General features: G+C 41.6%; 1 protein-coding gene across 1 annotated transcript in view; it reads right to left on the minus strand.

Annotated features, from left to right (window-relative positions):
• Positions 1-4,314: 4,314 nt before the first annotated feature.
• Positions 4,315-27,848, minus strand: part of LRRC7 (leucine rich repeat containing 7) — a 101,870-nt gene continuing 78,336 nt past the window's right edge. Inside the window, exons 19-25 of the mRNA XM_035891795.1 lie at positions 26,031-27,636; positions 24,094-24,243; positions 19,388-19,507; positions 14,016-14,234; positions 12,622-12,714; positions 9,894-9,968; positions 4,315-4,422 (exon numbers count right to left, since the gene is read on the minus strand). Coding sequence (XP_035747688.1) covers positions 4,315-4,422; positions 9,894-9,968; positions 12,622-12,714; positions 14,016-14,234; positions 19,388-19,507; positions 24,094-24,243; positions 26,031-27,636 — 2,371 coding nt within the window. The remainder of the gene's footprint in view (positions 4,423-9,893; positions 9,969-12,621; positions 12,715-14,015; positions 14,235-19,387; positions 19,508-24,093; positions 24,244-26,030; positions 27,637-27,848) is intronic.

Consider the following 27,848-nt stretch of genomic DNA (forward strand, 5'->3'; position numbering starts at 1 on the left):
CTCCTCTGGACATGCTCCAGCAATGCAACATCTTTCCTGTAGTGAGGGGCCCAAAACCAAACACAGTATTTGAGGTGCAGCCTCACCAGTGCCGAGTACAGGGACATGATCACTTCCCTACTCCTGCTGGCCACACTATTCCTGATACAAGCCAGGTGTATTTGGGGGTGCTGAATAGCCAAAAGAGAGGGAACCATCTGCATTCTAAGACTGTGCTGGCCTGGGTCAAAATTCATTCACACACATGAAAGTGAACCCACAAGTGGAATTCACCTCAGTGCGAACTGTCACCTGCCTCCAGGTGACTTACCACAGAATCATAGAATGTTTTGGGTTGGAAGGGACCTTTAGAGGTCATCTAGTCCAACTCCCCTGCAGTGAGCAGGGACACCGCTAACTAGATGAAGTTGCTCATATTTAGTTAAAAAAAAAAAAAAAAATCATACTTATGTGCAAGGCACGCACATTACCTGGTACCCAACCTGCAAACGGGGTTGGACGCGACTGTGTCTGTGAGGTTACAGGAGACCTTCCAGGAGAGACAAAAGGTGCAAGTTATTTTGAAGGACTAATGTAAAAATCCTAAGTAGTCCCATTAAGGTAATTTTAATTGCTCATAATACTACCGCTAGCTAAACATTGTTTCAGCCAATTTCAGTAAAAATGATGCCAAAAAGAAAATATTTGGTATTTTTTGGGCAGTGGGGGTTGATGTTAAAGCTTTGTTACTCTGTGTTTTGGCTGGGAGTCCAAACTCCCCCCCGCCAAATCCATTTCTAGGGTTGGTGGGAGTTTTGGCTACGTTAAGGACTTAAATATGACATTCCACTGCGCTAACTTGATTTTGTTGTAATTTCCTTTTCATTATAACCCATTAATGAAAGCACTCAGCAATCTTGAAATACAGTTCTGCACACAGCCCTGACTGATTATGCCACTCTGCTTTAGATCTAATAAACTCAGCATGCAGAAAAACAACCGAGCACAAAATACGGTGTATTAACAAGCACTAAAGCTCACTTGCTTTTTTTCAGTTTCCCAGTTTCCACCTGTGAGTTGTTATCTTGGCTCTAGGTCCTAAGGCAGAGCCCCCCTCATCCTTCCTGTACCTGCAACTCCCTACCACATTTTTGGTGCTACGTACACAATATGTATATTTAATGCTGCCACATGTGTCAGGAGTCCGTCCTGTTGTTTTGCTTGCGGGGGGCGGATGGGTGCATCGTGTTCTGTACGATGACATCAGACAGCGTTACAGCATGATTCAAAGCTGCCGTAGTCATTTACTCCATTTTCCTGCCCGCAGCAAGAGTCACAGGAAGGATTTCTGGGCTGGGGAGCTGTGCTGTGACGAAATGCCTACGGGGTGTGTAGCAACAGAGGTGCTGGGATACACTGCATCGCCGTGGGGGTGCGCGTGTGGCCACATTCAGAAGGCCGATTTTCTGCATGAAAAGACAAAGGCAGCTCCGCAGAGGAATTCAGGTGCATAAAAGCGTCTTAAGGGACCTAATTCCCATTCAACATAATTCACTAAAAGCTACGTAGGTGTTTGTTTACAATTTTCTGAACATGATGTTGAATAAACCCTTATTTCTTTTTTTAAAGGGCAATGAGGACTTAAGAATGGAAATTTTGGCCTCTGAAATGCCCTGAAGAAAATTTTTAGATGGGCTCTGCCAGAGCCTGTGTGATTTGATGGCACAGTACGAAATTCCATCGTTGTGATGGAAAACTGAAAGCTGAAAAAATTGAGCAAATAACGATCCAAACCCAAAGCATGCAAGTTCAGCAAGCTTTTTCAGCTTGTGGTATCAAGAAGATTTTAATTTACTGAAAAGTATTAATTATTTGACTTTATGTTTTGAATATCATAAAAACATTTATTCAAACTGTAAATTTTGGGATGGATTAGCATTAGCTATGGCTCACTGTGGCATCTGGTGGCATGTGGCCACTCCAGCGATACAGAAGCTCTTCCAGTAAGAATGCTTGCATGGATAAAGGAAAATTCATGTGATGTGGGAACCTGCTCAGCCAGCTTGGAATTCATGTTTCAGTAATATTTATACTAGTAAACTTAATTCTTCCTGTTGATTGAGGAGAAAAAGGGAGATGCAAACAATCAGAGAACAGGGAACTTCCATGCCAGTGTAGAAGTGTCACTTCCCAAATGATTGCTAAAGAAATCCCTCAGCGCAGCCGAGCCTGGGGCTGCAGCTCTGCACTGACCCAGCGCACTGGCTTCAGTGCCACGGCCCGGCCGGACTCTGCTTCTCAACAGAAAAAAAAAGTCCAAACAATTAAAAAGCTGGTGCTTCATAGTAACATGAGGGGATAGTTTCTACTCTACTAACTGACTTGTAATTTAATTTTTATGTACAGGGGTACTTTCTCTCTCCTTTCCTACATGCACAGGCGGTCTGCATAATGCCACCCTCTCCCAACACCCGAACCCAAAGCGATTGCAAGGCATTTAGTCACCTCAGCAGATTTCTCTTCCATGAATTTGTCCGGTTGGCCTCCAGCCTGGCATACGCCCCTCGCACACCAAACTGCCTGTGCAGGAGCTCTGGGCACTGGTGTGTTTTGGTGATGCCAGGGACTCAGCGGCTAACAGGAACGCTGACAGCACCTTTGGCAGCTCAGGCCTGCCGCTTACTGTACGCAGGGCTGCAGCAGAACTCCACAGGGTGTATTTATACCTCTGTGGGAGGAAAACTAGGTCTGTATAGCAGACAGGGCTTTATACATAACGGCAGTATCGTCTTTTGAAGTTTAGTTTAATTTGAAGTATAACTACCTCGGTCAGTGTGCACCTGACGGGAAGAGAAGAAAGGTTTAAGACTTTCTAGAGGCTCTTGCAAGCAGAAAAGTAAAATGTTCCTGTCTGTGCCCACGTGCTACAGCTATACTTCTCTGACTTGGATTTTTCAGGCTGTTGCTAATCCCAGCTGGAAAAGGTGCGAGTGAGCCTGGCCCTCCCGGAGCAGGTTCCAGCTCTCCCTGCAGTTCATTGCCATCTGTGTCATTCAGGTCAATGGAAACTGGATCCCCTGAAAAAAACCTCGTGGGAGGTTTTCTTATGTTTTTCCATCTTGCTGTCAGTTATAAACACGATGGACACCTGAACTGCTTAACCAACAGCAGTTTTGCCAGGTTCTGTGCTGTCAGTATTCTCAGCTGGGGACAGCACCAGGACTTTTACCCTAAAGGTTTTCAAACTGCGTACCTCAGTGGGAAAGCTTTTCCCGGGCTTGCTCGGTGTCGTTTGCTGCTCCCCCTGTGACACATTGTACCTTAGATTAAATCTGCTCCCATTCATTTCAAAGAGATGATTACTCAAATAAGGGATTGTTTAAAGGTTAAAGCCTCACTGATGGTGAATATAGCGAGCAGGGGCTAGCACAGCCTGGACCAGAGGAAAAATACAGAACAATGTAAGACTGGGGGAAAGGGGGGTATAAGTAAAGGGCCTATAATCTTAAATTAAGAAGTTAAATAATAAGATTAGCAGCAACAGAAGAAGTTTTACTGCCACCCATCACAACCTTCTTCCATTTATGAACCATACCTGTCTAAAGTCACTGTTCGTCCATTTAGTGTGTTCACATGGAAACAACTAAAAGTGTCAAACAAAAGGAAGTTAACCAATTTTCATGTAGGTTATTTATATCTAGGTCCCAGAGTTGACAGTATAATTTATTAAGTATCTCACCCTGTATAGTGACATTTTTACTAATTAATATGGAGCCAGCTATACACACTGCATATGTACAGGTATTTTCATAAGGCATATAATATCTTTGCATTGAAAATAAATGAACATTATTAAATTTAATTTAATATATACTTTCTTTGAGGTGTTTATGAAAATATTTTTTCTCTATATTTTTGTATGTGACATGATAGAAATATTTCATGGGAAGTACAGGTTAATATATTTTATCTTTATAAAGGCATATACAACTTTGAGGCAGTGTTTCTGATGGACAGCAGAATTCCTAAAGAATTTGTATGTGCTTCTGTGTTTTGAAATCATATGAAATTGACTTTAAGAAGTAACTTGATTAAAAAAACGCACCAATGCACAGCCAGAGGCTGACAATTAAAACTAATACATAGCCACATGAACAATATATTTATATAGTTAATATATTTTTTTCAAGATGATTGGTACTAACATATAGTATTATACATTTGGCACTACTGTTTGCCATTGGTCCAGCAATTGGCAAAAAAATTGTTTCCTATGTATAAATCTGTTTGAACATTAGATCTGGCTAGACATATTTACTATTTATAAAAAAATATTTAGACAGTAAGCTCACGTTGAATAACTAGGTCTACTGTATTCTGGAAACTCTTCAGTAGTAATACAGCTTTCTCATGTTCCATATGTACAAAACTGTGTCCATTTGCCTGCAACACAAAAACAAGAAGAGAAATCGAATGAGATTCTATTTAGTGTCTTCATTTTGGGGGAGCAAAGGGATATACGAAAACTAAAACCAAGGCTAAAATAAATAATAATCATATAACAATTTCCTGCAAACAGGAGTTTGACTGTACCACTGAGAGAACGCATTTCTCTCTTTCTCTGTTGGACAGATACTGCACCCCCCTGCTTCGAGCAGGGGCTGGACTAAATCACCTCCGGGGATCTCTTCCAACTGAAATAATTCTGTGACTCTATGATATTCTGCACATTTTCTGGAGAAACAACAGCTCTGGGATGTAAGAGTTTCAAATGTTGTGAAGCCCAAGGCAAGTTAATGCTGCCAGAATGCATTGCTGACTACCAAGGAGGCTCCAGCTCAGATCTGATGCAGACATATGGCACATACAAAAAGGGAAAAATTTACTGAATAAACCGTTCTGCTTTAGTGCTAATTGAATCTTTCTATAACTTGTCTGTTACAATGCTACTTGAAATAGTTAAATTTTAAACATAATCACCAACAGTTTACAGAGTGTGATCGATAACCCGAAGTAGAAAATCCACCGCTCTAAAGAATAAAGGCAGTCCATGAAGGTGATCAGGTACTGAACAAAGACAGCGCTCGCTGCAGACACCTGCCATTTAGCCATCCATGAAAGCCTCAAGACTACTCCCTATGAGCCAGGTAAGTCCTCAGACTCCTGTGTCCCTACTGCAGGGCTTGTACCCAGCTCGGTAAATGCTCAGCTGGTTCAAAGCTCCACCCTCTCTAGCTTATAGCAATTCTATAAACACACTGCACTTTAACAAAAAAAATATATATTTTAACTAATATCTAAAAAGAGGTTATCAAGCCCTTCATGCTTTGGTTAATAAACTACCGCTGCTGTGAAATTACAGCCCCGTAGAAGTACTCCCAGCCACCCTTTGCACATGCCCAGACCATTACACATTGGTATCTTCTCGGCCACAACAAAACCGTGCTACGCCACATTATAGATGGAAGACAGACTTAAGAGCCTCCCCTTGCCAGCAGTCGGCACAGTTGAGGCATTGGACAAGCAACACGAAGTAGCTGCCAGGGCCCCCCCCAAGGTGCTCACATCTCCCCAGCCCACCCGTGCCCACTGCCCATCGTCTCCTCGCAGACGTTACGATCCTCCCCCTGGACCAGGTGCTTGCTGAAAGGAGGCCCCATGCCCTCTCGCTCTATTAAAGGATGCCCAGCCCAGAATGATAATTAAAAGAAGAGCTGTGCACCTACATCTCTACAGGAACAAGGAGCCCATGAGCATAGCAGTGCTTTCTCGGCACTCAAAGGTTCCTGTTCAAGGGCATCAGCTGCTGCGAGCTCTAGCGCTGACAACTGGGCAGAACAGCAACAGGCAGGCACAGAGCAAAGGCAGCATCCAAGCAACAGTGGAAAGTAGTTCACTTTTATTCAGCTTAGTATGATAAAATATATTTGCTCTGAGAAACGGGAATACAAATTTCAGGCAGGAAAAGTTTCAAAGACATTCACTTATGTGCCAAAATTAGGCAGCCATTTGGCATTCAGTTTGAGGTCAGCTCAGACTCTGATGTAATTCAGGGGGAAACTGAAGAAGTTTCAGTTTATTCACCACACAGCTCACAGGGATCTCTATTATTCATTCAGAAAAAAAATAAAAATAATAAAAGAACCTGCAAACAAGCCTGAGAGCAGGCCAGCTCTGCCTGCTCCCCTTCTCATTTTCAAGCTGCGCAGTGAGGGGCATGGGAAAACGTTGTGCAGGTTCGGCTCTAGCTAGCGGAGAAACCTCTTTCCTGGGAGAAAAGTTTCTCAGTAGAAGAGGGCTGTAGGAGATACACATCCAAAAATACCTAAGCAGGCCACACCCAGAGGGATTTTTTATTTAACATATAAATAAATGATAATTGGAATCTACTACTTTCATTCCGCTGTGGTTTCACATTCCCCCCAAAATACGCTAAGAAATCCACACACATATTTAAACATTGAGTTATTATTTAGTTCTAATTATCAGAGAGAAAGAATGTTTTGTAGCTGAATCACGGAGCCACCAAAGCAAGATTTCTTAGAACTGAAGGGCAGCCTTTAACATATGGCGGCACAATTGTATGACACGGCTGCTAGAGCTGCTCTCTCCTTGCTGACAGACTTGGCAGCCATACAACTGTGTTCCTCCTTAAAAGTCATCGACTAAAATTGCTGCTAATTTTGTAACAGAAAAATCATTCTCGCTTATCAAATAGATAACTTAAGAGCTTACGACACAGAAAGGAAAGATACAACGATTTTGCTGCCCCCGGGATCCCAGCGGGGCTGTGGGCTTCTGGACTTGTAAGCACCAGAATTTGTTTACTGCAGAGGACACACACACATTCTTCTATCAAAACCAGGCAATGGGCAAAACCATGTTTAAGAATGACAGCTTCTCAGTGAGCTGGGTAACTCCAGCCAGGGAATGTCAAGCCTTTTAATTTTTAAAGCTTCCCTCCCACTTTTACCAAAACTGCTTGGGGAAACACATAAAATGCATGGCAGAAACATGACTGCTCCTCCTGAAAACACCCTGCTTCTTCCATGTAAGTGTTTAAAAAATTTCCCCTCGGAGTCTTGGTCTGCTAATATCTTCCTGTGCCTCATCTTGAGTGAACTGAATTCACTGCATGGGAGCACAAAAGGTGCACAGACACCGAGGTGCCCCAGTAACGGTGACGCCGGGGTTACCTGACATGATAAAACATACAGGCGCCAGCCAGTAACACTGCGGGGAAAAGCGTCAGACAGACATGACGGGAGGGAGAGCCTGTAGCACGAAGATTTAGATGGTACTAAAAGCAGATCATGGGGCAGACCGCGTGAGGACAGAGCGGGCTAAGACTGAGGAAACACAGGAAGATGGTTCCTCCCTCATCATCCCAGCAGAAACTGGTGTCACAACCAGCGCATCTGTGGAAGACAATAAATGGCGCAGATAGCTACAGATGCCAAAGAAGAGAGATCATGGGTGAGGAGGAGCCTCCTTCTACATAGTAATTGGTATTACAAAGCCCTAGTCTCTGGCAGGGGATTGCCTCATGAGCTAAATGCAAAGAAAGGTGATACAAAATGGGGGTGGAGGTGAAGTGATGCCAGTAAGTATTAATAATTTCAAGTTCGTACTGCCTAGGGATCTTGGTATTTTTAGCTAAAGGCATTGTTTATATTTGAGAAGTAAAATATCCTTCATCATGGTTATGGTTTTTTTTCTGTTAATTCCTTCCTGAGATTAATGAGCTTTTACTTGCCACAATATAAATCAACACCTGGTAATAGGTATTATGCATGGGTAGAAGTAATTGCAAATAAAAGGAAAATGTTCTTGCCAGAGAATTTGAAATGATGTACTGACAGTGACAAATGAGAAAGTCTGCTGAGACTGATCCACAATCTTCATCAACGTAAGTCATAAATAAATTAAGAGAGTGAAATTTGCTATCAAAAAAAATGCTGCACTACCTTAAATGTGATTATATAAACATATGTAAATGCTCTTATTTTAGGAACACATGCTGAAACACAGAATCATAGAATCATTTAGGTTGGAAAAGACCTTTAAGATCATCAAGTCCAACCGTTAAACTAACCCTGCCATCCCACCACTAAACCATGTCCCTAAGCACCTCGTCTACCCGTCTTTTAAATACCTCCAGGGATGGGGACTCAACCACTTCCCCTGTGCAGCCCGTTCCAATGCTTAACAACCCTTTCATTGAAAAAATTTTTCCTAATGTCTAACCTAAACCTGAGAAATCACAGCTCCTGATGGCCTGTGCCCATCAGGAGAAATCATTTGACATAATAATAGCTATAAAATAAATGCAGGACAAAAGCATACATCTTTGATGAAGACATCCTAGGTACACACAGGCAACAGACCTGTCCCTGCACAGAACAGCACAGCCCTCGCACGACTCCGTTAAGGCTACTCCCATGGCGCATGCCCCCTGCTTGCCCCCACACGCAACCTTCTTGCCTTATTTCGCTGTTACTTTTCAACATATTTTACTCTTACCCGTTTTTGTTTCTGTTACTAAGCTCAGCTTTCACTATAGCACTTTGATTATTCTAAGTATCTCTAGCTAATTTTGTACTTCATTTATCTTCACTATTTTCTTTATTTCACGGGTTTTGGAACATACTAGCAATTAAACAGGAGTTGCCTGTTGTAGACTTCGGAGCTGATAACTACTGTAGTGCCGGTGTGGGGTAGGAGGGGTGGAGGGGGGTGAAGGAGAGAGGGAGGCAGGAGGAGAAAGGCTACCAAAGATGTTTGAAACATCCTTGGTTTGCTGGCTTCCTTCATATAACTGATTAAAACACAGTTAACCTCTTACCCTTGATCAGTGTGAATGGCTTTAAAAACTGTTACAAGCCTTTCAGACAACTACGATGACTCTCCTCCTGTTGTCAAAAGTAATACTGTTTGCTGCCAGTGGTAACACATTTTCCAGGCTTAACAAAAAAAAAAACCCCAACCTTGCAGGACATGGTACAGAACCCTTTGCTACATGGACAGCCGCTATTTCCCGTGAATGAGGAATTTTTGAAAGGTATGTTCAGGAATAGCCAGTCTTTCTATTTAAAAAGTTCACCGGAATACAGAAAATATTTGTTACTGAGAGAAAAAAGAAAACAAAGAGCTGAGATTTTTTCTGTAAATTATGCAGATGCTTCCATGATCCAGTAGTGGATCCAGTAGCCGCTCTTTTTCAAAAATGCTGAGGCAGTGAAAGAGAGGCAAAAATATCGCCAGTTACAATTCTGTCAAAAAATGTGACTATTATAGGTCCTTAACCAGCGTCACATCAGCTGCAAAGGTGAAAATTAGAAACATGTCTTGCTTTGTCATATACTTATGCTTGTGAAACTGCTTGTAAAGCTCCTTTCTCCCTGCACCTTCTTGCGCCATAAGTGTGGAAAAGCTGGATATGATGTAAGGATTATTTTTATTTTAGAGTTTAAATTATGTCACCTGGATCGTTCCTGTGACAGATTATAAGCATTAACCTTTTCCTGCAGTGCCATTCCCTCCCAGAAGGCTGGTGCTGGCATCCACATGCCCCATTCCGTATCCCTGGGGAGGGAGCAGAAACTGCCCGGCAAAATGAAGACAGCCTGGCTCCTCGCTGTGCTGTGGTCCCTCTGTTCTTACTTATTGTGTTCCCTGGGTTTAATTCAGCTCCCTGCTAGTGGCAGGGGGGTTGTCGGACAGCACAGCACACCCCAGTGCCTCTTTTTCACATCCTCAGTTTGTTTTCAAATGGCTTTATTCCTGTTCTAAAATCAATATTAAAGTACCATAATAACAAAACTAGCAGTTAACTTGTACTGAAAACAATATCATTGTACTTGTAAAGATGCAAAGACTAGGTTCAGTTACAAAGCAGTGAAATCCACCCATACCTGGAGGATCTTATCACCAGGCTGGAGCAGGCTGGATGCTGGTCCGTCAGGCTGAACCCTAGTAACAAAGATACCCTATAAGTCAGAAGTAACAGAGGTTAGGATGCTATCACCAAGAACTAGTTCCCAAAATACAGGTGTCTCCCTAACTGGTGTCTGGGGGCTTCATGTACACTGGCAACGGTCTAAACACTAAATTCTTTTTTTAAATCTATTTGTAATCAAACAGTAGTACGGGTCTGTAGCAGCTCTCTATGACCTTCAGCTAGTTATCACCCAATACAAACGTAATTGTGGGTCATTTGAAACGAAGATTCCATGTCACAGAACAACATCCAATTTGAATAGGGCAAGAGTTAACAGGGTTATCAGGAGGATAATTAAAATGGAGCAAGCATTAATTTATTAGACTAATTCGTAGTACCATAATCTAGACGGTAATCTTTGTTTACTTCCTCTAGGTAAAAAAAAAAGAAGTTTAAAACAATTTCTAAACAGCAATCTTGATATTCAGCCCTTGAGATATTGAGTACAATGGTCTATAGGGCTGTCACTTAATCCAGTGTCTGAAGAGTGAATGACTTCAAAAGGGGAAAAATTATTAAGTAATAAATGATATTTTTAGATTTCTTTTCAGAATGTCAGTAAAATTCATTAATAAAACCCCAAATCAAAGACTGAGTTCCTAGATGATGAACACATTTGAAATATTTCCATATAGGTCAGGCAGTCCTGTATTTCTGTACCCTCAGTCTCACTTTCTCTGCTGTGCTCACCCTGCTGCTGAGGGCGAATACCTTTAAGCAGGCTCCAGAACTAAGCCCAGGCTAATTTTAGCCATTTACATTGCTCCCAGAGACACCAGAGAAATTCCCTGCTTGATATCATCATGCAAACCGTGTGCGTCCTTGAGGAGTTCTATAGCCTTCTGGAGCAAGGTACTGTCCGCTATTTCTGTTAACCTTATAAAAACCCCAGCTCCTTGAGCGCAGAGCGATGGGCTGCTTACATTTCATCCACATGCCATTAATTCGTGACAGAAGCCTGCCATTCAAAATGACTGATTGCTTCTGTGCTTGCTACTGCTTTTCCTGTCCTTTCCTCTCACCACAGTACCGTCAGGGTGTCAGGGCAAGGGTGTATCACTGTGCAAAAGAATGCTCACTGCCATCCCCACTGATTTCATCTTATAGACAGAACGGTACCATATGCGTGACTTAAAACCATCACAAACGACTGGCATGTATGATGAGAGACAACATCACCCTCTTATCGCTTCTGTGATATTTAAAACACGATAAATTTGATGTAACAGTGTGGGAAGCAATGTTTCAGAGAAACAACGCACAAAAAACACCTTTGAACTATTAATTCCTTCAATATAACCAACTATCACTCCCTTAGTACACAGTTTCTGTTATTGGTAAAATTAAGTCCATCTACAGCTGTTACTGTGCTGCATGTATTACTGGTGCAGACACATAGTGGGATATAGACTCTAATAACTTCAGGCAAGTGATAGACAGTAGAAGTGTAACTTAATTCTAACATCATATATTAAACTGTGGAAAAAAAAGATCATGGTTATAAAGTGTAATCCCAGTGTGCAGTCTCAAAGGAGGACACCAAAAATGTTTTAAGGGATAGTTGTTAGAATGCCTGATGGCTGTGTACATTAAATGGAACTATTCTTGAAGTTCAAAACTGGGATTATCAATGAGAAAACTGAAAGGAATAAAGATTGTGTTAGACTGATATTTCCAAGTGTATTTTACATTTCCAGTTAGCTTTCTGTTGTAATTCAGAGTGCTGGGGGATTTTTTTTTTTTTTTAATTTGCACACAGATCTCAAATTTTTGAGAAAAGATGAAAAGATAGTTTTAATTTCACCATTTGCCAAACATTCTCAATATTTATGGAAGTTATGACTGCCTCTTAGAATTGAATCCAGTATTATCAAAGACTATAAACTGTAAGAATAAGTTTAACAGAGAGATACCCACAGTACTTGTTTTTCAGCAAACTCCAGTCAGTTTTACCACACAGAACTGATGAATTCACAGGTCTAAGAGTCCATTTCCTAATCCTAAAGCCCCGTGTAGCTGATAATCACTAAATGTTGTATTTTCACTAGGCTTTCTTTTACTGTAAAGAAATATAGCAGCCTCTTAAATGTGAAATTCCCAGAATGAATACTGAGTCTCCCTGACCATCACGTACCATGATGATGTAATTTTTAATTAGCACTCCAGAAGAGAAGACTGCTTGCTGTGGTGTTTGTAAGGCACCGCTGATCTCCAGACCAGTTTGTAGGCCAGACCAATTTTTTTTGATACAGCTGCTATAAACCCTGGCATTTCAGCTACCTAGCAATGCCACTAGTGGTTTAGTATTCCCTTTAATGACTTTAGTTAATCAGGGCCTATATTGACTCTTAAAACAAAAAAGTGAGAGAGATGATTCTCTGGAAAACATTCTCAAAAGCGATCTAATACATGGAGTATAAGGCAGACACCCACGTGATTTCTGTTTTGATTCTCTTGTCTTCATTAACTAGAAAAAAAAAAAGTTAACAAAGTGAACTCCCCTAACAAAAAAATGCCAAGTATGGGAAAAATGTTTTCAATTACCGCAACAGAAATGCATAAAAATTTCACTCATGTTCTCTATGCCTCCACTACGTGGCACTCTAAAATAAGGACCGTTTAGAGAGAAATTTATAGCTTACCTTATCAGATGGTTTGAACGGATTTCCTTGTCCACTTATTCCACCACTGATACTAAAACCAAGGCCAGGATTCTTCTCTATTCTCACACAAAACTAGGTTAAAAAGATATGGCAAGATAAGTCAATGCCAATATTAAAGCCTACCTAAACAATGGCATCCTCTTCTCATACATCCCATTTCACCATTACCGAGATTAGCTGACCCTCTCACAAGCTGTGTTGCACAATATAGTCAGTAGAATAGTTGTAAGCTGAAAGTATTTTCATGATTTTAACATGCTGCAATGATGCCATAATATTCAGTGCTACATGTATTTTTGCATACATTTAAAAATTTTATTTTCAAGGAGAAAAGAAAAGCCTTTAGACTTGTGAAAGAGCAGTTCACGTTGGCCATTTTTCACTTCAGCATTGGGATAAATCTGTCAGTGAGGCTTCATCTTGTGCAGTTTTATTTTTCCAGAAGGTGTTACATGTGCAGCATCCACGGGTGTTACGCTTGGGACAAAACCCAAGGAATAAGTACTCTGAAACTCAAGAGATCTTCAGACCATTGTCAGGATCGGGGCCACAGCCATGATAACCTGCACTGAGCACCAACCACTTTTACAAGTGCCTTACTCCAGGAAATAGTGCTGAATCTTCTCTTTTAGTCAGCATGACTCTAAATGGCATCAGGTAATTGAATATAAAATAAAAATTACTTCAGTGTAGCTTAATGACTACTCACTGAGCCAGTTCTCGAGCCACACAAGCAATTGCTTCTGAATCTCAATGCTATACCCAGGGACTTAACACACAGGCAAGCTACTCACGTGGATGGTCCAACACTTTACACAAGAGAAAGGTCTACTAATGATTCTGAACCTTATTCTGCAAGTCAGGTGCCTCAAGCAGTTATTGCAATCATTAAGGCCAAATACAACGGGGACAGGACCACTTAATGAAGAAACTCATCAGCACCCATTTTTTGTTAGACCGCAGGCACTGGAGCTACAGCCGGCCTTTCTTAGGCTAAACTGGAGCAGGCACTACAAATCTGAGAAGATCAGCATCTTGCCAAACACGCTACACTGTTAGCACTGAACTAGGTTACTGGGGAATTGGCAGAAACTGCAAATTAATTCAGTATGACCCTGCGATGTCAGCTCTGCTCAGGAACTCAATGCCAATTTGTGTTGCTTGGTCAATCAAATCAAAAAATGGTATCAGTCGCTGATGCTGGGAGAGGACAGACCCAGCTGGCCTGCCTCCAGCTCAGCCATGCTCCCCCATGCTGTCTGGCGCAGCTGCCCTCTGTTATTGCCCTAGGCTCCCTTTTTCTGCTGTCTACAAGGCAGAAAAAAACAGAAAGTTTTTGTCAAAGTGTTATCTTATAGACACACTTTCCTCACCTGCTCCTGATATGCATCCGTACTTCTCTGACCCTTGGTTTGGATTAAACACCGCCCTGTCTGAGGTGCTCGGGAGCTCTGCGAAGAGGGAATCTGAATAGGCAGTGGTGGCTGAAACTGCTGAATGGTGACTTTGTTCATGTTGCCTTCGTACTGCTGCTCGCGGCTCCGATGCTGTAGGCTTTGTGATCCCATTAAAGTCTGGATATGGCTACCTGCCTGTGGGTAACGTAACCCGTTAGGCCAGAAATTCAGGAAGCTGAAAAGAAGCAATTATTACAACTTACAGAGTCAAGTAAAAGCAAACCTCTTAAATCATATCAGAGGTTTGCCTTTTGACTACAGTTGGAAACAACCCTGATTAAAAGCAGCAAGGATATGCCCATTGCATTTAGTGACCCTAGGAAGTTTAAGGGAAATTAGCCATATACAGCATGTTCTATAAACAGAAAATATTTTTTTCCTCATGTCATGATATATGCTTCTGCTCCGAATGTTTTGTGAACTGAAAACTTTTAATAAATTGTAGTAGGGTGGATTATTCATCACAGCACTCTCAGACGATATCAGAATGTTTTGGGGTTTTTTCTGAGGACAGTTTGGAATAAGATTTATAACCCAAATACAGATACTGGCCAGTATTGTGCACTATTGTGTAGGGAAAAGTGGACTATTGTGGAGGGAAAGCATAATCAATTAAATCCTATGCCTTGTCCTAGTAGCAAATGTGACTTCTACAAAATATAACTAATCAATTTATCAAATGTCTATGATAATATCTACTGATTTGGAGATCTAATATTTTGTAAATCTAAGTGAAATACTGCATTCACATTGACTTGGCCTTTTGGTATTTTCAGAACAAAAAGGATGACTGCTATCATTCTTCTGTCCTCTCCATCCCCATTGCCTTTTATGTTTGCAGGTGAGGTTTGCTTTCTGCATTCTGTTCTTGACATGGTAAAGTTGCATACTTGCTTACTCTTCAATACACAGTCTCTATTTAGGCACATGAATTACATAAACATTTGAGGCAAATCTTTGCAAAATAAATTCAGTTGAGACAATTTTATACTTTTAATATTTACAGGATTCAGATGTTGTTGCTTATAAATAATCGCATGCAACTTAGCAGTAAGGGAACGAGCAAAATTCATGCCCCACTGTTTGATCAAAAATTATTACTTCCATGAAATATCACATCATTGCTACTGAGAGTTTTCAGATGATAAGTACCATCAACCAGTGCTATTATTTGAACACCCTGGATGTGAAAGAGCATTATGATTGTGTGTTGCAATATCTACAAGTCTCTATGGACAAACCAGACCTACTTAAATGACGTTTCACGTCAAGTTTACACCAGCCAACAACACGCTCACATCTCATCATAAAGGTCTAATCCTCAGTACTACTGAACCTTTATGATCCTGGTGGAAGAGTCACCAGACTGTAATTTAGACAAGAGTAAATTTAATACAGCAAAAGATCAAAACATTTCTTACCCGTTGGCCAATCATCTGGCCTTGGAAGTTATAGCAGCCAGGGCATTACAATTAACTGGTTGCCATAGGAAAAATCTATCTTAATGGAGTTCCAAGATTTGTCTGCACAACACATCGTTAATACGGATGCAGGTGGAGCTACTCATGCCACTGAACACAGAATCCCAGCAAGACACGCAGTGACTGTGAGCAAAACTGACCTGCTCTGTCTTATTTTTTTGCTGACTGTATTTGAAGAAAGGGACTAGGGAGAACACGTCTGACAGTTCTTCATTTTAGTACAAGAGGGATAGTCTCAAAGTGAGCAATGACAGAGAAATCTTTTGCTCCTTGTGCCCAGATCTTCAATTCCCAAACTCTTCTTAAAATGCAGCTCACCTATGTACATGAAAGTGCTCAATATACATTGACAAACTTACTCCAAGTAACACCTGGTGAAGCCAGTCTGTACTGTGAACATCCCATCTTACAGGTCAGAGAGGTGTTCAATTCATCCAAGATCAGAAGGGGAGGAAAATGCTTTTTAGCTATTCATTAACTCCCTAGAAGCAACAAGCTGTGCCCATGGTGGATTGCTGAATCCGTGTCACCTTGCACCGCGGAGATGCAAGGTGAGCAGGTGACCATGTGCTTCTGTACTTCATGCTGCGTCAGAGACTCATCACAAGAGGATCCCAAAAAAGCAGAATCTCATAGATTCTGCTATTTGCCCCAGATACAATCCCATATCCACCGCAGCAGCCCACAGCAGGTGCATTGTCTGCCTGAGAGGAAGATGTCTATTTCAAATAAAAAAAAATAAATTGTGCTTCCTCACTGAAAAACCTCAAATCTTTATTGGGTTAACAGATCCCTGGATTGAACAGCAGATGCTGGAAATGAAACAGAAACAGCCTCCAGCCTCCCAGCTGTGGCTGACAGAAATACTCCCATGTCAGAAAGGGAAAGAAATGGTGACTCAGACAGTTTCATATGTCCCAGTTTTGAGGTAGCTGCCTTGTTCCAGTTCCATAGCATACGCTCCTTCCACATCCATTGAGACCGTTAGAGCCCACACAGGGATCTCCAAGACTTTGCATGGCTTCAGCCTTCATGTGGGCTGCTGCAGTCCTGCAGCAGAAGAGGCCAACTAACACAGTCCTACGCATCCCCAAATCTGTGCAGCTCATCCTCTTAGGGGGTTGTCACCCTGCACCCAGGTTGGCCAGCCTGATGCCTGTTCATTTTCCATCTTCATTCTCACTCTTCAATCTCTCTTTTTCATAAGGAGTGATTTCCAGGTTCTCTTTTGGTGATGCCCTGCCACACTTCCACCCCCTCCCTTTTTATGGAAGAGCAGCTAGCTCAGAATACAACTGATTTAATCAGGCACGTAGCTGACTCGTTGACGTGCCAGAAAAAGTCATTTGTCAGGAAGTATAAATATTGTATTCTTTTAATACATCAGTGGATTATTCAGTTTGAAGATCAAAATATTCACGTAGCTGACTCGTTGACGTGACAGAAAAAGTCATTTTTCAGGAAGTATAAATATTGTATTCTTTTAATAAATCAGTGGATTATTCAGTTTGAAGATCAAAATATCAAACTTTTCCATATATCCAAAATATCCAAACTATTTCCAAAATATCAAACGAGAAACAGCCCATAAATTATGGAATGATCATATAAATGATCATACTTAAAATTAGCATTTAAACTGTATTCTGAACAGCAAAGAGGACAGAAACAACCACTCACCCCACACATAATTATGTACTGATTACTGTATAGTATTCCCACTCTACTTCATTACACATATCATAGCCCTCTACATGTGGATAACTTAGGAACACAGATTACTGTGTCTTTACATGTACTACATCGGCCTGAGTACACAGTCCATCCGTCTATAGTACATGCTCTTCCCCTGGGAAGACCACCTCCCAACTCTTCTTCCAGTGGTTTCCCAAGCAGAGCTCTACCATGTAGTGACCCTGCTCTGCAGGAGCCCATTCACGCTGGTGCTATTATGTTAGTGGAAAACCCAAACCTATACTACAGTTTATATTTACATCATTTAATTGTTTGTTATGTTGAAGTTTAATTCTATAGAAAATTTTCCGAGTCTGACTTCAAATAATTGCTGTATTTTAATCCCCAGATGCATGGAAACCAAGACACTCGAGGTCACTTTCAATGGAGAAGAGATTAGCATTGTCATAACAGCACCTTGCAAACCACCTCCTGAGGATGGCGGGTAAACAATTTTCAGAATTCATTTTCTCACTCCTGTTAATAGACTTTGAAAAGATGTTATCACTACTTCTTGTGTATTCACACTGTGGCTCTAGCTGGAGGTGGATAAGCTGCCTTTCTTGGAAACAGGAATTATTTATTCTGCAGAAAAAAATCTCTATTATGCAGACTGCTCCCCCAATTTCATTCGTATTCTTTATTTAACATCCACCACAAAGTTAATTATTTTCAGCTCAGTGTCCAATATTTACAGTATAATTAAAGTAGCTGACAACGGATGTAACAATGGATTGCTCCACTGAGTTAAGCAGATTTCAGCACGGTTATGCAATGTTTGTACTTACCACATCTGAGCAGCGAGATACTGAAATATTCAGAACGAAACAGAATCTGCAGTTTCTTATTATAGTAAGACTGATGATGCACAAATGCAAGACATAGAATGAGTGTTAGATTGTGTGAATGGATAAATGCAGGTTTTACCCCAATATGCCAGTGAAGATAAGCAGTGACTCCTCTTAAACTTCTTATCCTAATTTCTTGCATATCAAAGGATAAAGAAACCCTTCGAATAACTTGGCTGTCAGAGCCAACTCCATCAAGCAACGCCAGAGCGTCCTCCTCCTCACCCTCCTCTGCCTGGGAAGGGGTCTCTGGGCTGCTCTAGGTACAATGGCTTTTCTCCTCCATCTTCAAGCAATTCTCTTGTACGTATGTATCTGGTCACCAATTTTGTGTGAAGGCAAGGGATACTGCTTCTGAAACTGTCTTGGATAAAAAGATGTGAAGCCAGTAGAGAGATAGTTGCCTCATCAGTGCTGACAGTTAATGATGCTACAGAAGTTATTAGTGTGCATGTTACGACTTTCACACCAGTTTTATTCACTCGTAGGACTTTACTTCAGGAATGAGCAGGGCCAATCTCCATACAGATAACAATCAATGTAATTATCACTGCTTACATGTGCAGCTGCACCTTCTAAACCTGATTGCAAACACAGTTTAGTTTGTCAAGATCCTCTATTCTCCATGTTTGTGATTAGAGCATCTAAAAATGGCAGTTTCTCAGTCAATGAGCGGAGCCAAGTTGGGGCTGGGAGAGAGCAGCCAGTGTTTTCATAGAAACAGGCCAGATCCAAGCACTGTAATTTAACATCTACTGCCACAAGGTACTAGAAATTAGACCCCTCTCTAGTGAGTTTATTAGCAAACGATGTGTGCCTAGGATGTCTCTGTGAAAATGTCTGTGGCTGTCCAGACACTGGGCTGGCCTCCATCTCAACACATTTTTTGACGTGAATGAAGAATGTAATTGCAACGAAACAACTGAATGAAGACTTTTCAGGACAAAAGGGAGCTGACGGCTGTTTGATATGTGCAGAAATACACCTGCCAAGCCCACTATGCCCATTTCACACACCATAGATGTAACTACTAGCATCTGCATAAATACAAAAAAAGGGTAGCAGGCATGAAAGCACCATCCTCAATTCATAATGATTATTGCTTTAAATGCTGAAACAAAAATACATGTTTCCCAAACCTGTCCTCATTAACCTGTTCTCCTCCTTCCAGTCATTCGCTGGGAAAAGAAGACAACCATAGCTATGCTTTGCTCATGCTGCTTACCTTCTTCGTGACGGTGTCTGGTGGCACGTCCCGCCGCCCCAGCGGGTAGGGGTTCCACTGGCTGCTCACAGACACCTCCTCCTGCCCGTTGTCCAGAATGCTGCTCTGCTGCGACGGGGTCTGTTGCAGAAACGGTAAGGCAGCCTTTAGTCACTGGACACACCGTGACAAGACAATGCTCTCTTCATATTTATTTCAATCAACCCAGTTAAACTGTAACACACTATTGCTAAAATGGAAATCCTTTTAAATTTCTATGGTAATTCATTAACATGTAATCATATTGCCGTGGGACTCTTTGCAAGCAGGAGATCTTGGAAGATATATAAGAGAAATAATGAGAATAATGAATGATGAGAGAAAAGACAAAATTAATTTAACGTAACTCATTATTTTCAGAGAAGCAAATTTTGGCAAAGTTCCATATTTAAACATGCAGTCTGCCATTAATAATTTGAGTTAGAACTTTCTTACTGGTCATTCAAACATAAAAAACTTTTTTATTAAGTATCTGCCACCAAGATAAATGATATGCTTTCATTTTTCTTCAGAAAATATTCCTTAATGGCAATACTTAACTTGTGACTAGTGTCACCTCTCGTGATGCTCTGCATAGCACTGTGTGGTGCGCTTCTCACAGGCCTCTCCCTAGGCTACGGCTGGTTTTATTCCACGTTAACAGGATATCCTATGTACAATGTTAATCAGTAATTAAATGCTTTCCTGAGTATGAATGGACATAACACACACTTAAAGTTTCCTAAATGAGCTCGATTCTTTTGTTATTATTTTCCACTTTTCTCTCCTTTTATATGTGTTTCTTGCCACTTTTCCCCCAGGTCATTTCACTCCTGTTTGCAGTACTTTTGAAGACACGTGTACTTTTTTCTGTCCCATCCTGATTTTATCTGTTTTCTGTCTCTGTATTTCTTTACCATAGATGGAAATTTTACTGACATGGGTATGGCTTTTTGCGTCAGACTTTCCAAAATGCCAGCGTAGTACTACCACTGACAGCACTTAGCATTATGTAGTGCTTATTCAGTTAACTGCTTATTCAGTTCTGATTAACAGTAATCTGCAAAGAAAAAAAAAAAAAAAGCTCTGTTCTTCCCCTCTGTCATTCAAGCCATTTCTTCTTCAGTTGACATTAAAAAAAATAATCAAGAAACACTTCTTTAGATGACTGAAGAACAAATGAAGCTGTTGCTTTGAAATATTAAAGCTGGTCAATTAAGAACTTTTTTTAATGCAAGCTTAAAAATCCTTTAAAAGTAAATAGAATTAAATTGTGATATAAATCATACTCCTCAGAGGTTAAGTAAAAAAATTCAATCCTAATTTTTCAAAGAAAAATCGAAGAAAATTTTAATTATAATTCTTTCATCATTCAAGAAGTCTTCTGGAAAAGTCAGGAAAGACGTGATTTTCCTTACATTAAAAACCACTAGGAAAACATTTCCCCTGCTGAAACTACAAGACCTCCCTGTAGAGCTTTCTTTACACACATTAAAAATGTAAAAATGAGACCAACCTCAGCACTTTTTCCCTAGGTTATCCCTCACAGCTCGACAGACACTGGTCCCAGTGCCTGATGCAGCAGTGCTGCTGCTCTCTCAGACAGCGCAACAGTCTCGAGCGCTGGCAAATTTGGGCCCAGAGCCGTAGGCTGCCGTACCGACGTGCATGAAACCTGACGATACAGCTCTAGGTCCCTCACGTGCAGCTAACCCTGGCCGGGCAGGCGTCCAGGGCTGTGAGCAGCCAGCCTGAACACACTGCCAGGGGTTAGCCCCTGCTCGAGGCTTCCCAGCTCAGAACACACTGAGCCCCGTTTGTCCACAGATCAGAATTTGGGTCCCAGTTTGGGCCCAGGTAGGGGTCTTTGTGAATCAGCCATACTGCCCTGTTTGCTGCACGTCCCCACGTATCCCTCATTCAAACAGGGGCACATCATCTGAGACCAGGGCAGCAAACAACTTCTGAAATGAAGAAGTGCAATCGCAAAAATTTCTGCTCTGAGTAGTAGTAAAAAACAAAGAAAAAGAAAGGCCATCATCTTTGTGATGTGAGTCATGCCTTCCAGAGTCATCCACAGACCCAGGTCCCCAAGGCTGTGCTGACAATCTGCTCATCTCCCTGTGAGATGAATTTATAAAACACGCTGTGTGCCCTCCCTACACAGAGACAGACAGGATTAGTGAGGCAGCTTCTTAAGGGAATTTCTGTTTTTCTTCCTCAGCAGTACATGTGAATATGTTGATTATTCCTAAAGGGAAGTGGTACTGAACTCTTCCGAGAATGAAGTGCGCCAAACCATAAACTTTTAAAAGGATTGTGAGATGGATGCCAAAAATTCAAAGCATTCTTCTGACAAGTGTTTCTTTTGTCACTGCAGACAATGCTGTGCCATTTTTATAAGTGACTGACTAAGCTGCAGAGGTGAGTTCGCACTCAAAATTGAAAAGAAAAAAGAGAGAGGGTGCTTTCTGCTCTCTCAACAAATAGGAAAATTATGTGATAACAGGTTTTTCTTTTCATTTTCTGCAGTAAAATCAATTTGTCTACTTGCAATGCTATTCATTTACAGAACTTGGACAGACTGCAAACAAACTACATCTCTATTAAGTCTAGGTAAAAAATGAAAAGCAGCAGTTAAAACATTTTATATGTGGAGTAGAATCAATGTAATAAACTTTCTCAAAATAAGCAATTGCTATACTTGATTTCCTGATCTTCCACTAGACAATTAGACCTCACTCATTACTCTCTTGAATCTAGGCCACAAGAAAGAAGAAGGAGAAGAGGTAAACATTAAGCTGCTGTGGCCTAGATTCATCAAGAAATGCAAATTCTTTAAAACATGTGAAGGAATAAAATTAAACAATACTAAACATTCATATTATTTCTTCAACAGTAATTTTTCACTGCTTTCCAAACAGTACAGCAGGAGAATATGCCCCCTTCATGCAGTTCAGCATCACATTTTATATGGGTATGTAGCAATGAAATGCTGGTGAAATATAAAGCAGAATAATTCACATAAGATCACACCCCAAAAGATGTCACGAAACGGTTTCATGAATTTCCTCAGACATTCATATATGAGTATCCATATTCATCTACAGCCTAAAATTCTTGAAGTGATATATAATACCTTATTCCTAAATGTGTGTAGAAAAATAGTACCATTATTTGGAGTTGATGTCAAATGGACTTCATTCAAGGACTTGTGACAAGAATTACTATATACCCAAGGAGACAAACGAATTCTTTGAAAGAAAAAACCAGTATGACCAACACTGGAAAGCTGTCTGTGTCCAAACACACACACATATCTATGGTTAAGATTTGACCTAGATGTCATCAACTGAACAACAGAGAAGCACACACTAACATTAGGACTTGCTTAAATCCAGGGACAGCTGAATGGGAGGTGTAAATGAAGTTAACAGTGTATGGAAAGTAAGTTACCGCAGGAGAAACCTGACAATGCCCTCTGTGTGTGTTTGTGTGTGTGTGTGCATGAGTGCGCTGCTCACCTTTCACAGCTTTGCTAGGAAATCCAGTGTATGATGCATATGCCTGTAAGCTAAGCAGTGCCTGTCCTTCAGCCAACCAGCACAATCTGGTCATGTTGCTGCCATTAAATTATCTTATTCTTCTAAATAGGCTTGGATCTTAAACTCTTAAATCGGGCGTTGGAACCCCTCTTTGGGAATTTCTGGCCAGTGCTGAGTCCAGAGCCCCAGCCAGGGATTGCCTGGGAGGGTGCCAGCTGGCCCAGGCCAAAACATGCCTGAGGCCAGTCCAGCAATTAAGAGCGCAGATGATCACATTTCAGCGCCTGGATCTGTGCTCTGTTACCCTTTAGTTACTCACAGGGATGTTGCTGATCTGCACCAACAGCTACCGATGCTAATGCAGTAGGACACTTAACGATGCTCGTCACTTCTAGCAGGGCAGTGCCATTACACACAATCCCAAGGGTGCAACTGCTTGCAAGTGTCGGGCAACTGGCTGCTGCTGTGACTCTGGTGTGGCCACACGTGAGGCAGAGTAAGGTCTCAGCATCTCCTCTCTAATACTCTGAAACTACTTCAGCAATGTCCCTCTCTGGCTTGTCATATGTGCTTTTCCCACCAAACATTTGTATATAATTATGCATGCGTGTACTTATCAACAATGTATTGCTAACAGTTGTAAAATAAACAGTAAAAAATGAGAAAACTATTTTCTTTTGACAGGCATTACTCAACAAAAGTTTAAAATTAATTTAGGTGTGGTAGGCATGTACTCAAAACTCATAAATTATTACAGCATACCCAATTAATGTTCAGATGTTAAAATTCCTGCCTCTTGGAGCCTATTTAAATGCATATTAAACATTTCTACATTAATTTTTCTAAGATCAAACAGTCACAAAACAAAACACTTTCTCCATTTCTGTGCACAGATTAAGTCATTGAGAAAATGATCGCACCAGTCTGTAACACGAGAGCGGAAAGCAGTAATGACAGCCATGTGAGCTACTTAATCCAAAAAGCAAGACTACTGAGTAGGAAAAGTGTATCGCTATCATCGTTGCTTTTTGGATTGTGTATAGTATAAGCATGAATAATAGGCAAAAGCTAAACCAGGAAAAAGCAAGGAGTATTATTAATTTATTTTGTAATGCTGGTATATGCTGGCTATCCCATACTTACTTTCGGTAGAGGTAGCTCTTGAAGCATTTGGTTTTCAAATTTAGATTTAGTCTGCAAGTTTAAAGTCATGCTTCTGCCGGCATGCATTGCTGAAAAACCTCCAGAGTGCAGCATGCCAAGGCTAACTGTGTTGTGTTTGTAAGCAGCGGTCTGAGTAGAGGAAACAACCACGTGACAGGATATGAACACACATGCTCATTGAATTAAGTATCACACATATATGGTTAATTTCACAAAGTTTTAGTTTAAGCAAACAAACAGTACCAAGAAATAAATAGCTTCTTGATGCATGCACTGGGTCACACGGAAGCAAATACATTGCTAGTTATACATAAAATGGATACCATAAAAGACTTCAACGCTGACAGCAGATGAAATATGTCATTATCTGTAGTTTGAAAACTGCAGTATATAACATGGTACAAGTCTTTATTTTGCAAATATGGCCAAATTTTGGTACGTCTGCGCAACCACGGATGGGCCAGAAAACATGTATCTAGCACGTAGAGCATCAAAAGGCAGAGGAAAAAACCCTATACAAGAAGGCTCTGCACCATCTTACGAGTTTTGAGACTGCTCCCTGGCTAGCAGCTGCCCACAAGGGACAAGGTTTGGTTGGGCCCAACACAGCGGGTACACAGGTCCCGCACAGAGTGGCATCTCGCCAGACACGGGCAGATGGGCAGTGTCTTCTCCTGGAGCCGCTGCGGCATCGCAGTGCCCAGGTGTTCTCATCAGCAAAATCTCCCCCAGACAGCCCAGCTTCTTAGAGCTTTGCTTATCATACGTTGCGAACAGCTAGGAACTACCTCACTGGCACCTGCAGGGATTACTATGAACTCAATTTAACTAGATAAAATCACCAGTGTCAGCCTTCCGTGAGATAAAGTATTTCTTAAGCAAATACACATTGTAAACTAAGTGTAAAGATATTTCTGAAACAAACAACACCTGGGAAGTGTTTATTTCCACCAGAAGCATCTCTACTTGGGGTGCACTATTTTGCCTAGGTATTATGTATTTTCCAATCAATTTTACACAACACAAGGAAAATAGCTGAAGTAAGGAAAAAGCTTCAGCCTTCAAGCCAGTTTTTGAAGTTTACCCATTTGATCCTTAATGATATTTTAATATGCATCACATCCGAGCAACTGGAAGGTAATGAATATATTAACACCAAACTCATGAGTATCTAGCATAAAATAGGTATATGGACACATTTTGAAACTAACTTATGCATTTGATGACAGTAATTTTTCACAACCACTTCAGATTCTGAAGTAAATCCGATTCATGAAGTAGGTCATTAAATAGTCAAGATCATTATTGAAATCATGCACTACAGTATTCGTACTGTTTTGTATAGAAGATAAATAAGCATAACTTCCTACTGCTAAAAGGAGTAATAATCATATTGCTTGTTAAAAACAGTGGCAGTGTATATCCAGTGGTATTTTTCAGCATTAAGAGGTACCTTTAAACCCCCTCCACTAACAGTGATATGAAAGCTAAAATACATCCTTTTCCTTTTTATCTGTGATGTTTTTCTTTTATTGCCTTCTACTGCAAAGTCGTACCCAGCACCTTTTAAAGCTCTCAAATCATTACTGAAGTGGTGGACTTCAGCAGCACATTCACATCTGTTGGTAAGGAGAGATTTTTATGTTTTTTATTATTTCAGACAGTGCTGCAGCAGTTACTACATTAGTAACGTGCACCGTGGTGCGTTACTTGTGCAGAGACTCTTTATCACTCATTTACCCCTCACTCCAGCTGCTTTTGAGCACCCCCAGACCCTTTTGCGGGCCGGTTCCTCTGACACCAATGCAATAATTTAAATACTGGGAATTCTGGTGGTTACCGCTGTACGTGCAAATAGTTTGAAATACCGAAACACACAACTAAAGGCATTAATTGCAGAGAAATGCCAAACATACCCTGTCTAACCTTCTAGCTTCTATATGTCTAAGTAGCTGTTGTCTCCAGTCAGCGGGCATTTTAGCACAGCTCTCATTTCCCTTCACAGGGGTAGGCCTTGTCTTTATATCACTGTTATCGGAAGGCTTGTCGCCATAGTTACCCAAGTTATAGTCTGACGGTATCTTTTCCAGCAGAGCTGCCATTGTAGGCCTCGCTGAAACCGGCCTGGTTTGGGATGTGCCGTAACTCTCTGTACTGTAGCTTCTTGCAGACAACGGCCGCCTTTGTGTAAGGTTTTTAACTGGAAAGCTTCCAGTGTGGGCTTTCACTTCTTGGTAGGAGGGATGCTCGTCTTCATACCTGCCATTCCTCTTGAGGAACTGAGACTCAGAGACCGAGATACTGCTGACTCTCCTGAACATGGACATCTCGGTGGAGCTGACCAGCGAATCCGCCCTCCTCAAGAACCCCGGCCGGGACCCCTGGCTCGCAAAGGGGGCACTGACTGCCTCCTCGTTCACCGAAGGCTGGGAGAAGGAGAACATGTGCTCCACAGGGGGGTAGCCGCGGTAGGCCCTTGGGCTGACCAGATCCTGGGGCAGGTTTTTACTCTGCTGGGGAATGTACTCGGGGTTGAGCTGGAAAGGCGGCGGCAGCCTCTTCTCCGCTGTGACCTCCACTGCTCCCTGCGGGTTGAAGCTTTGGTCGAACTGGTAGACTTTCTTCGTGACGGACGACTTCTGCTGCGGCTGCACCTTGACGCTGCCGTAGGTCAGCAGCTCATCATCCAGCATGGGGACCGACTGGCTGCGGGACATGCTCAGCATGCCGTGCTCCGGGCCCAGGAGCTTGTCCACCCTCTCATGGGTTCCTACAGTATCATTACCAGATGCATAGTTTTCTAAGGGTATATTATACACTTTGTATGTACCAATGTCTATCTCATCGATACTTTGTGACTTCTTAAATTTGTTAGTTTTTAAATCCCTCATCATCGGAGAAAGTCGTTCTGTACTCTTGCTGATTGAAATAACGCTTTTGGAAGGATCTGGGCGACAGTGGATATGGGAAAAGACATTTGTGAGACTTCTGTTAGCATTTGAATCATGATATTCCCATGCTATTCCTGGAGTGAAAGTGCTAGTCATTTCAGGAGACTCTTTGACATGATTTTTCCGCTCAGGCAAAGGGCTGGTGGTAGGGGTGTTTTCCAGTTTGGAAGGAAAAGCTGTCCTGTCTTCAAAAGGACTAGGGGTTCTGGTCCAATTTTGCCAAGGATTGGGAGGAGGCACTTCAGATTCATGGGTGTTTCTGAGCGTTGGCTGCTCCAGCTCCAGGGGAATGCCAACTATCCTGTCTTGTCTAATCAACGGCCTGCGGCTGTGCGCAGATGTGCTTCTGGATTTCGTGCTCAGGAGGGGGTTTGCACTAGGATTCTCCACCGTGCTCTCCTCTGCAACAAACCCTGTGTTATCATAGTGCGAGCTGTCGTTCCAGCTGTCAGCGAAGGTGTCGCTCAGCGGGCGCCTGTCGGTGCGCTGTGGCAGGTTCCCCGCTGCAGCGGATTCCCGCTGGCTCAGCAATGGCTTTGTTTCAAGGGGCTGTGGAAATGACTGGGCCAGCCTGCAAAAACAAAACAAAATGAAACAAGATAAAATGCCCTCTATTAGAGCACATAAGCAGTCATCAGAAGACATAATTATAAAGCAATTCGATATTCTCCCATCTATATTCTGGCTTTGGGGTCTGCTATGAGATGTGCACCCAGTGCCACTGGTTTTGGCATGAATGGCTGCAGCAGTTTTTGTGCGCTGGAGTACAGATTCTGTAAGTAC

Source organism: Egretta garzetta, unplaced genomic scaffold (assembly GCF_000687185.1).
Source record: "Egretta garzetta isolate BGI_Z169 unplaced genomic scaffold, ASM68718v1 scaffold163, whole genome shotgun sequence".
Lineage (NCBI taxonomy): Eukaryota > Metazoa > Chordata > Aves > Pelecaniformes > Ardeidae > Egretta > Egretta garzetta.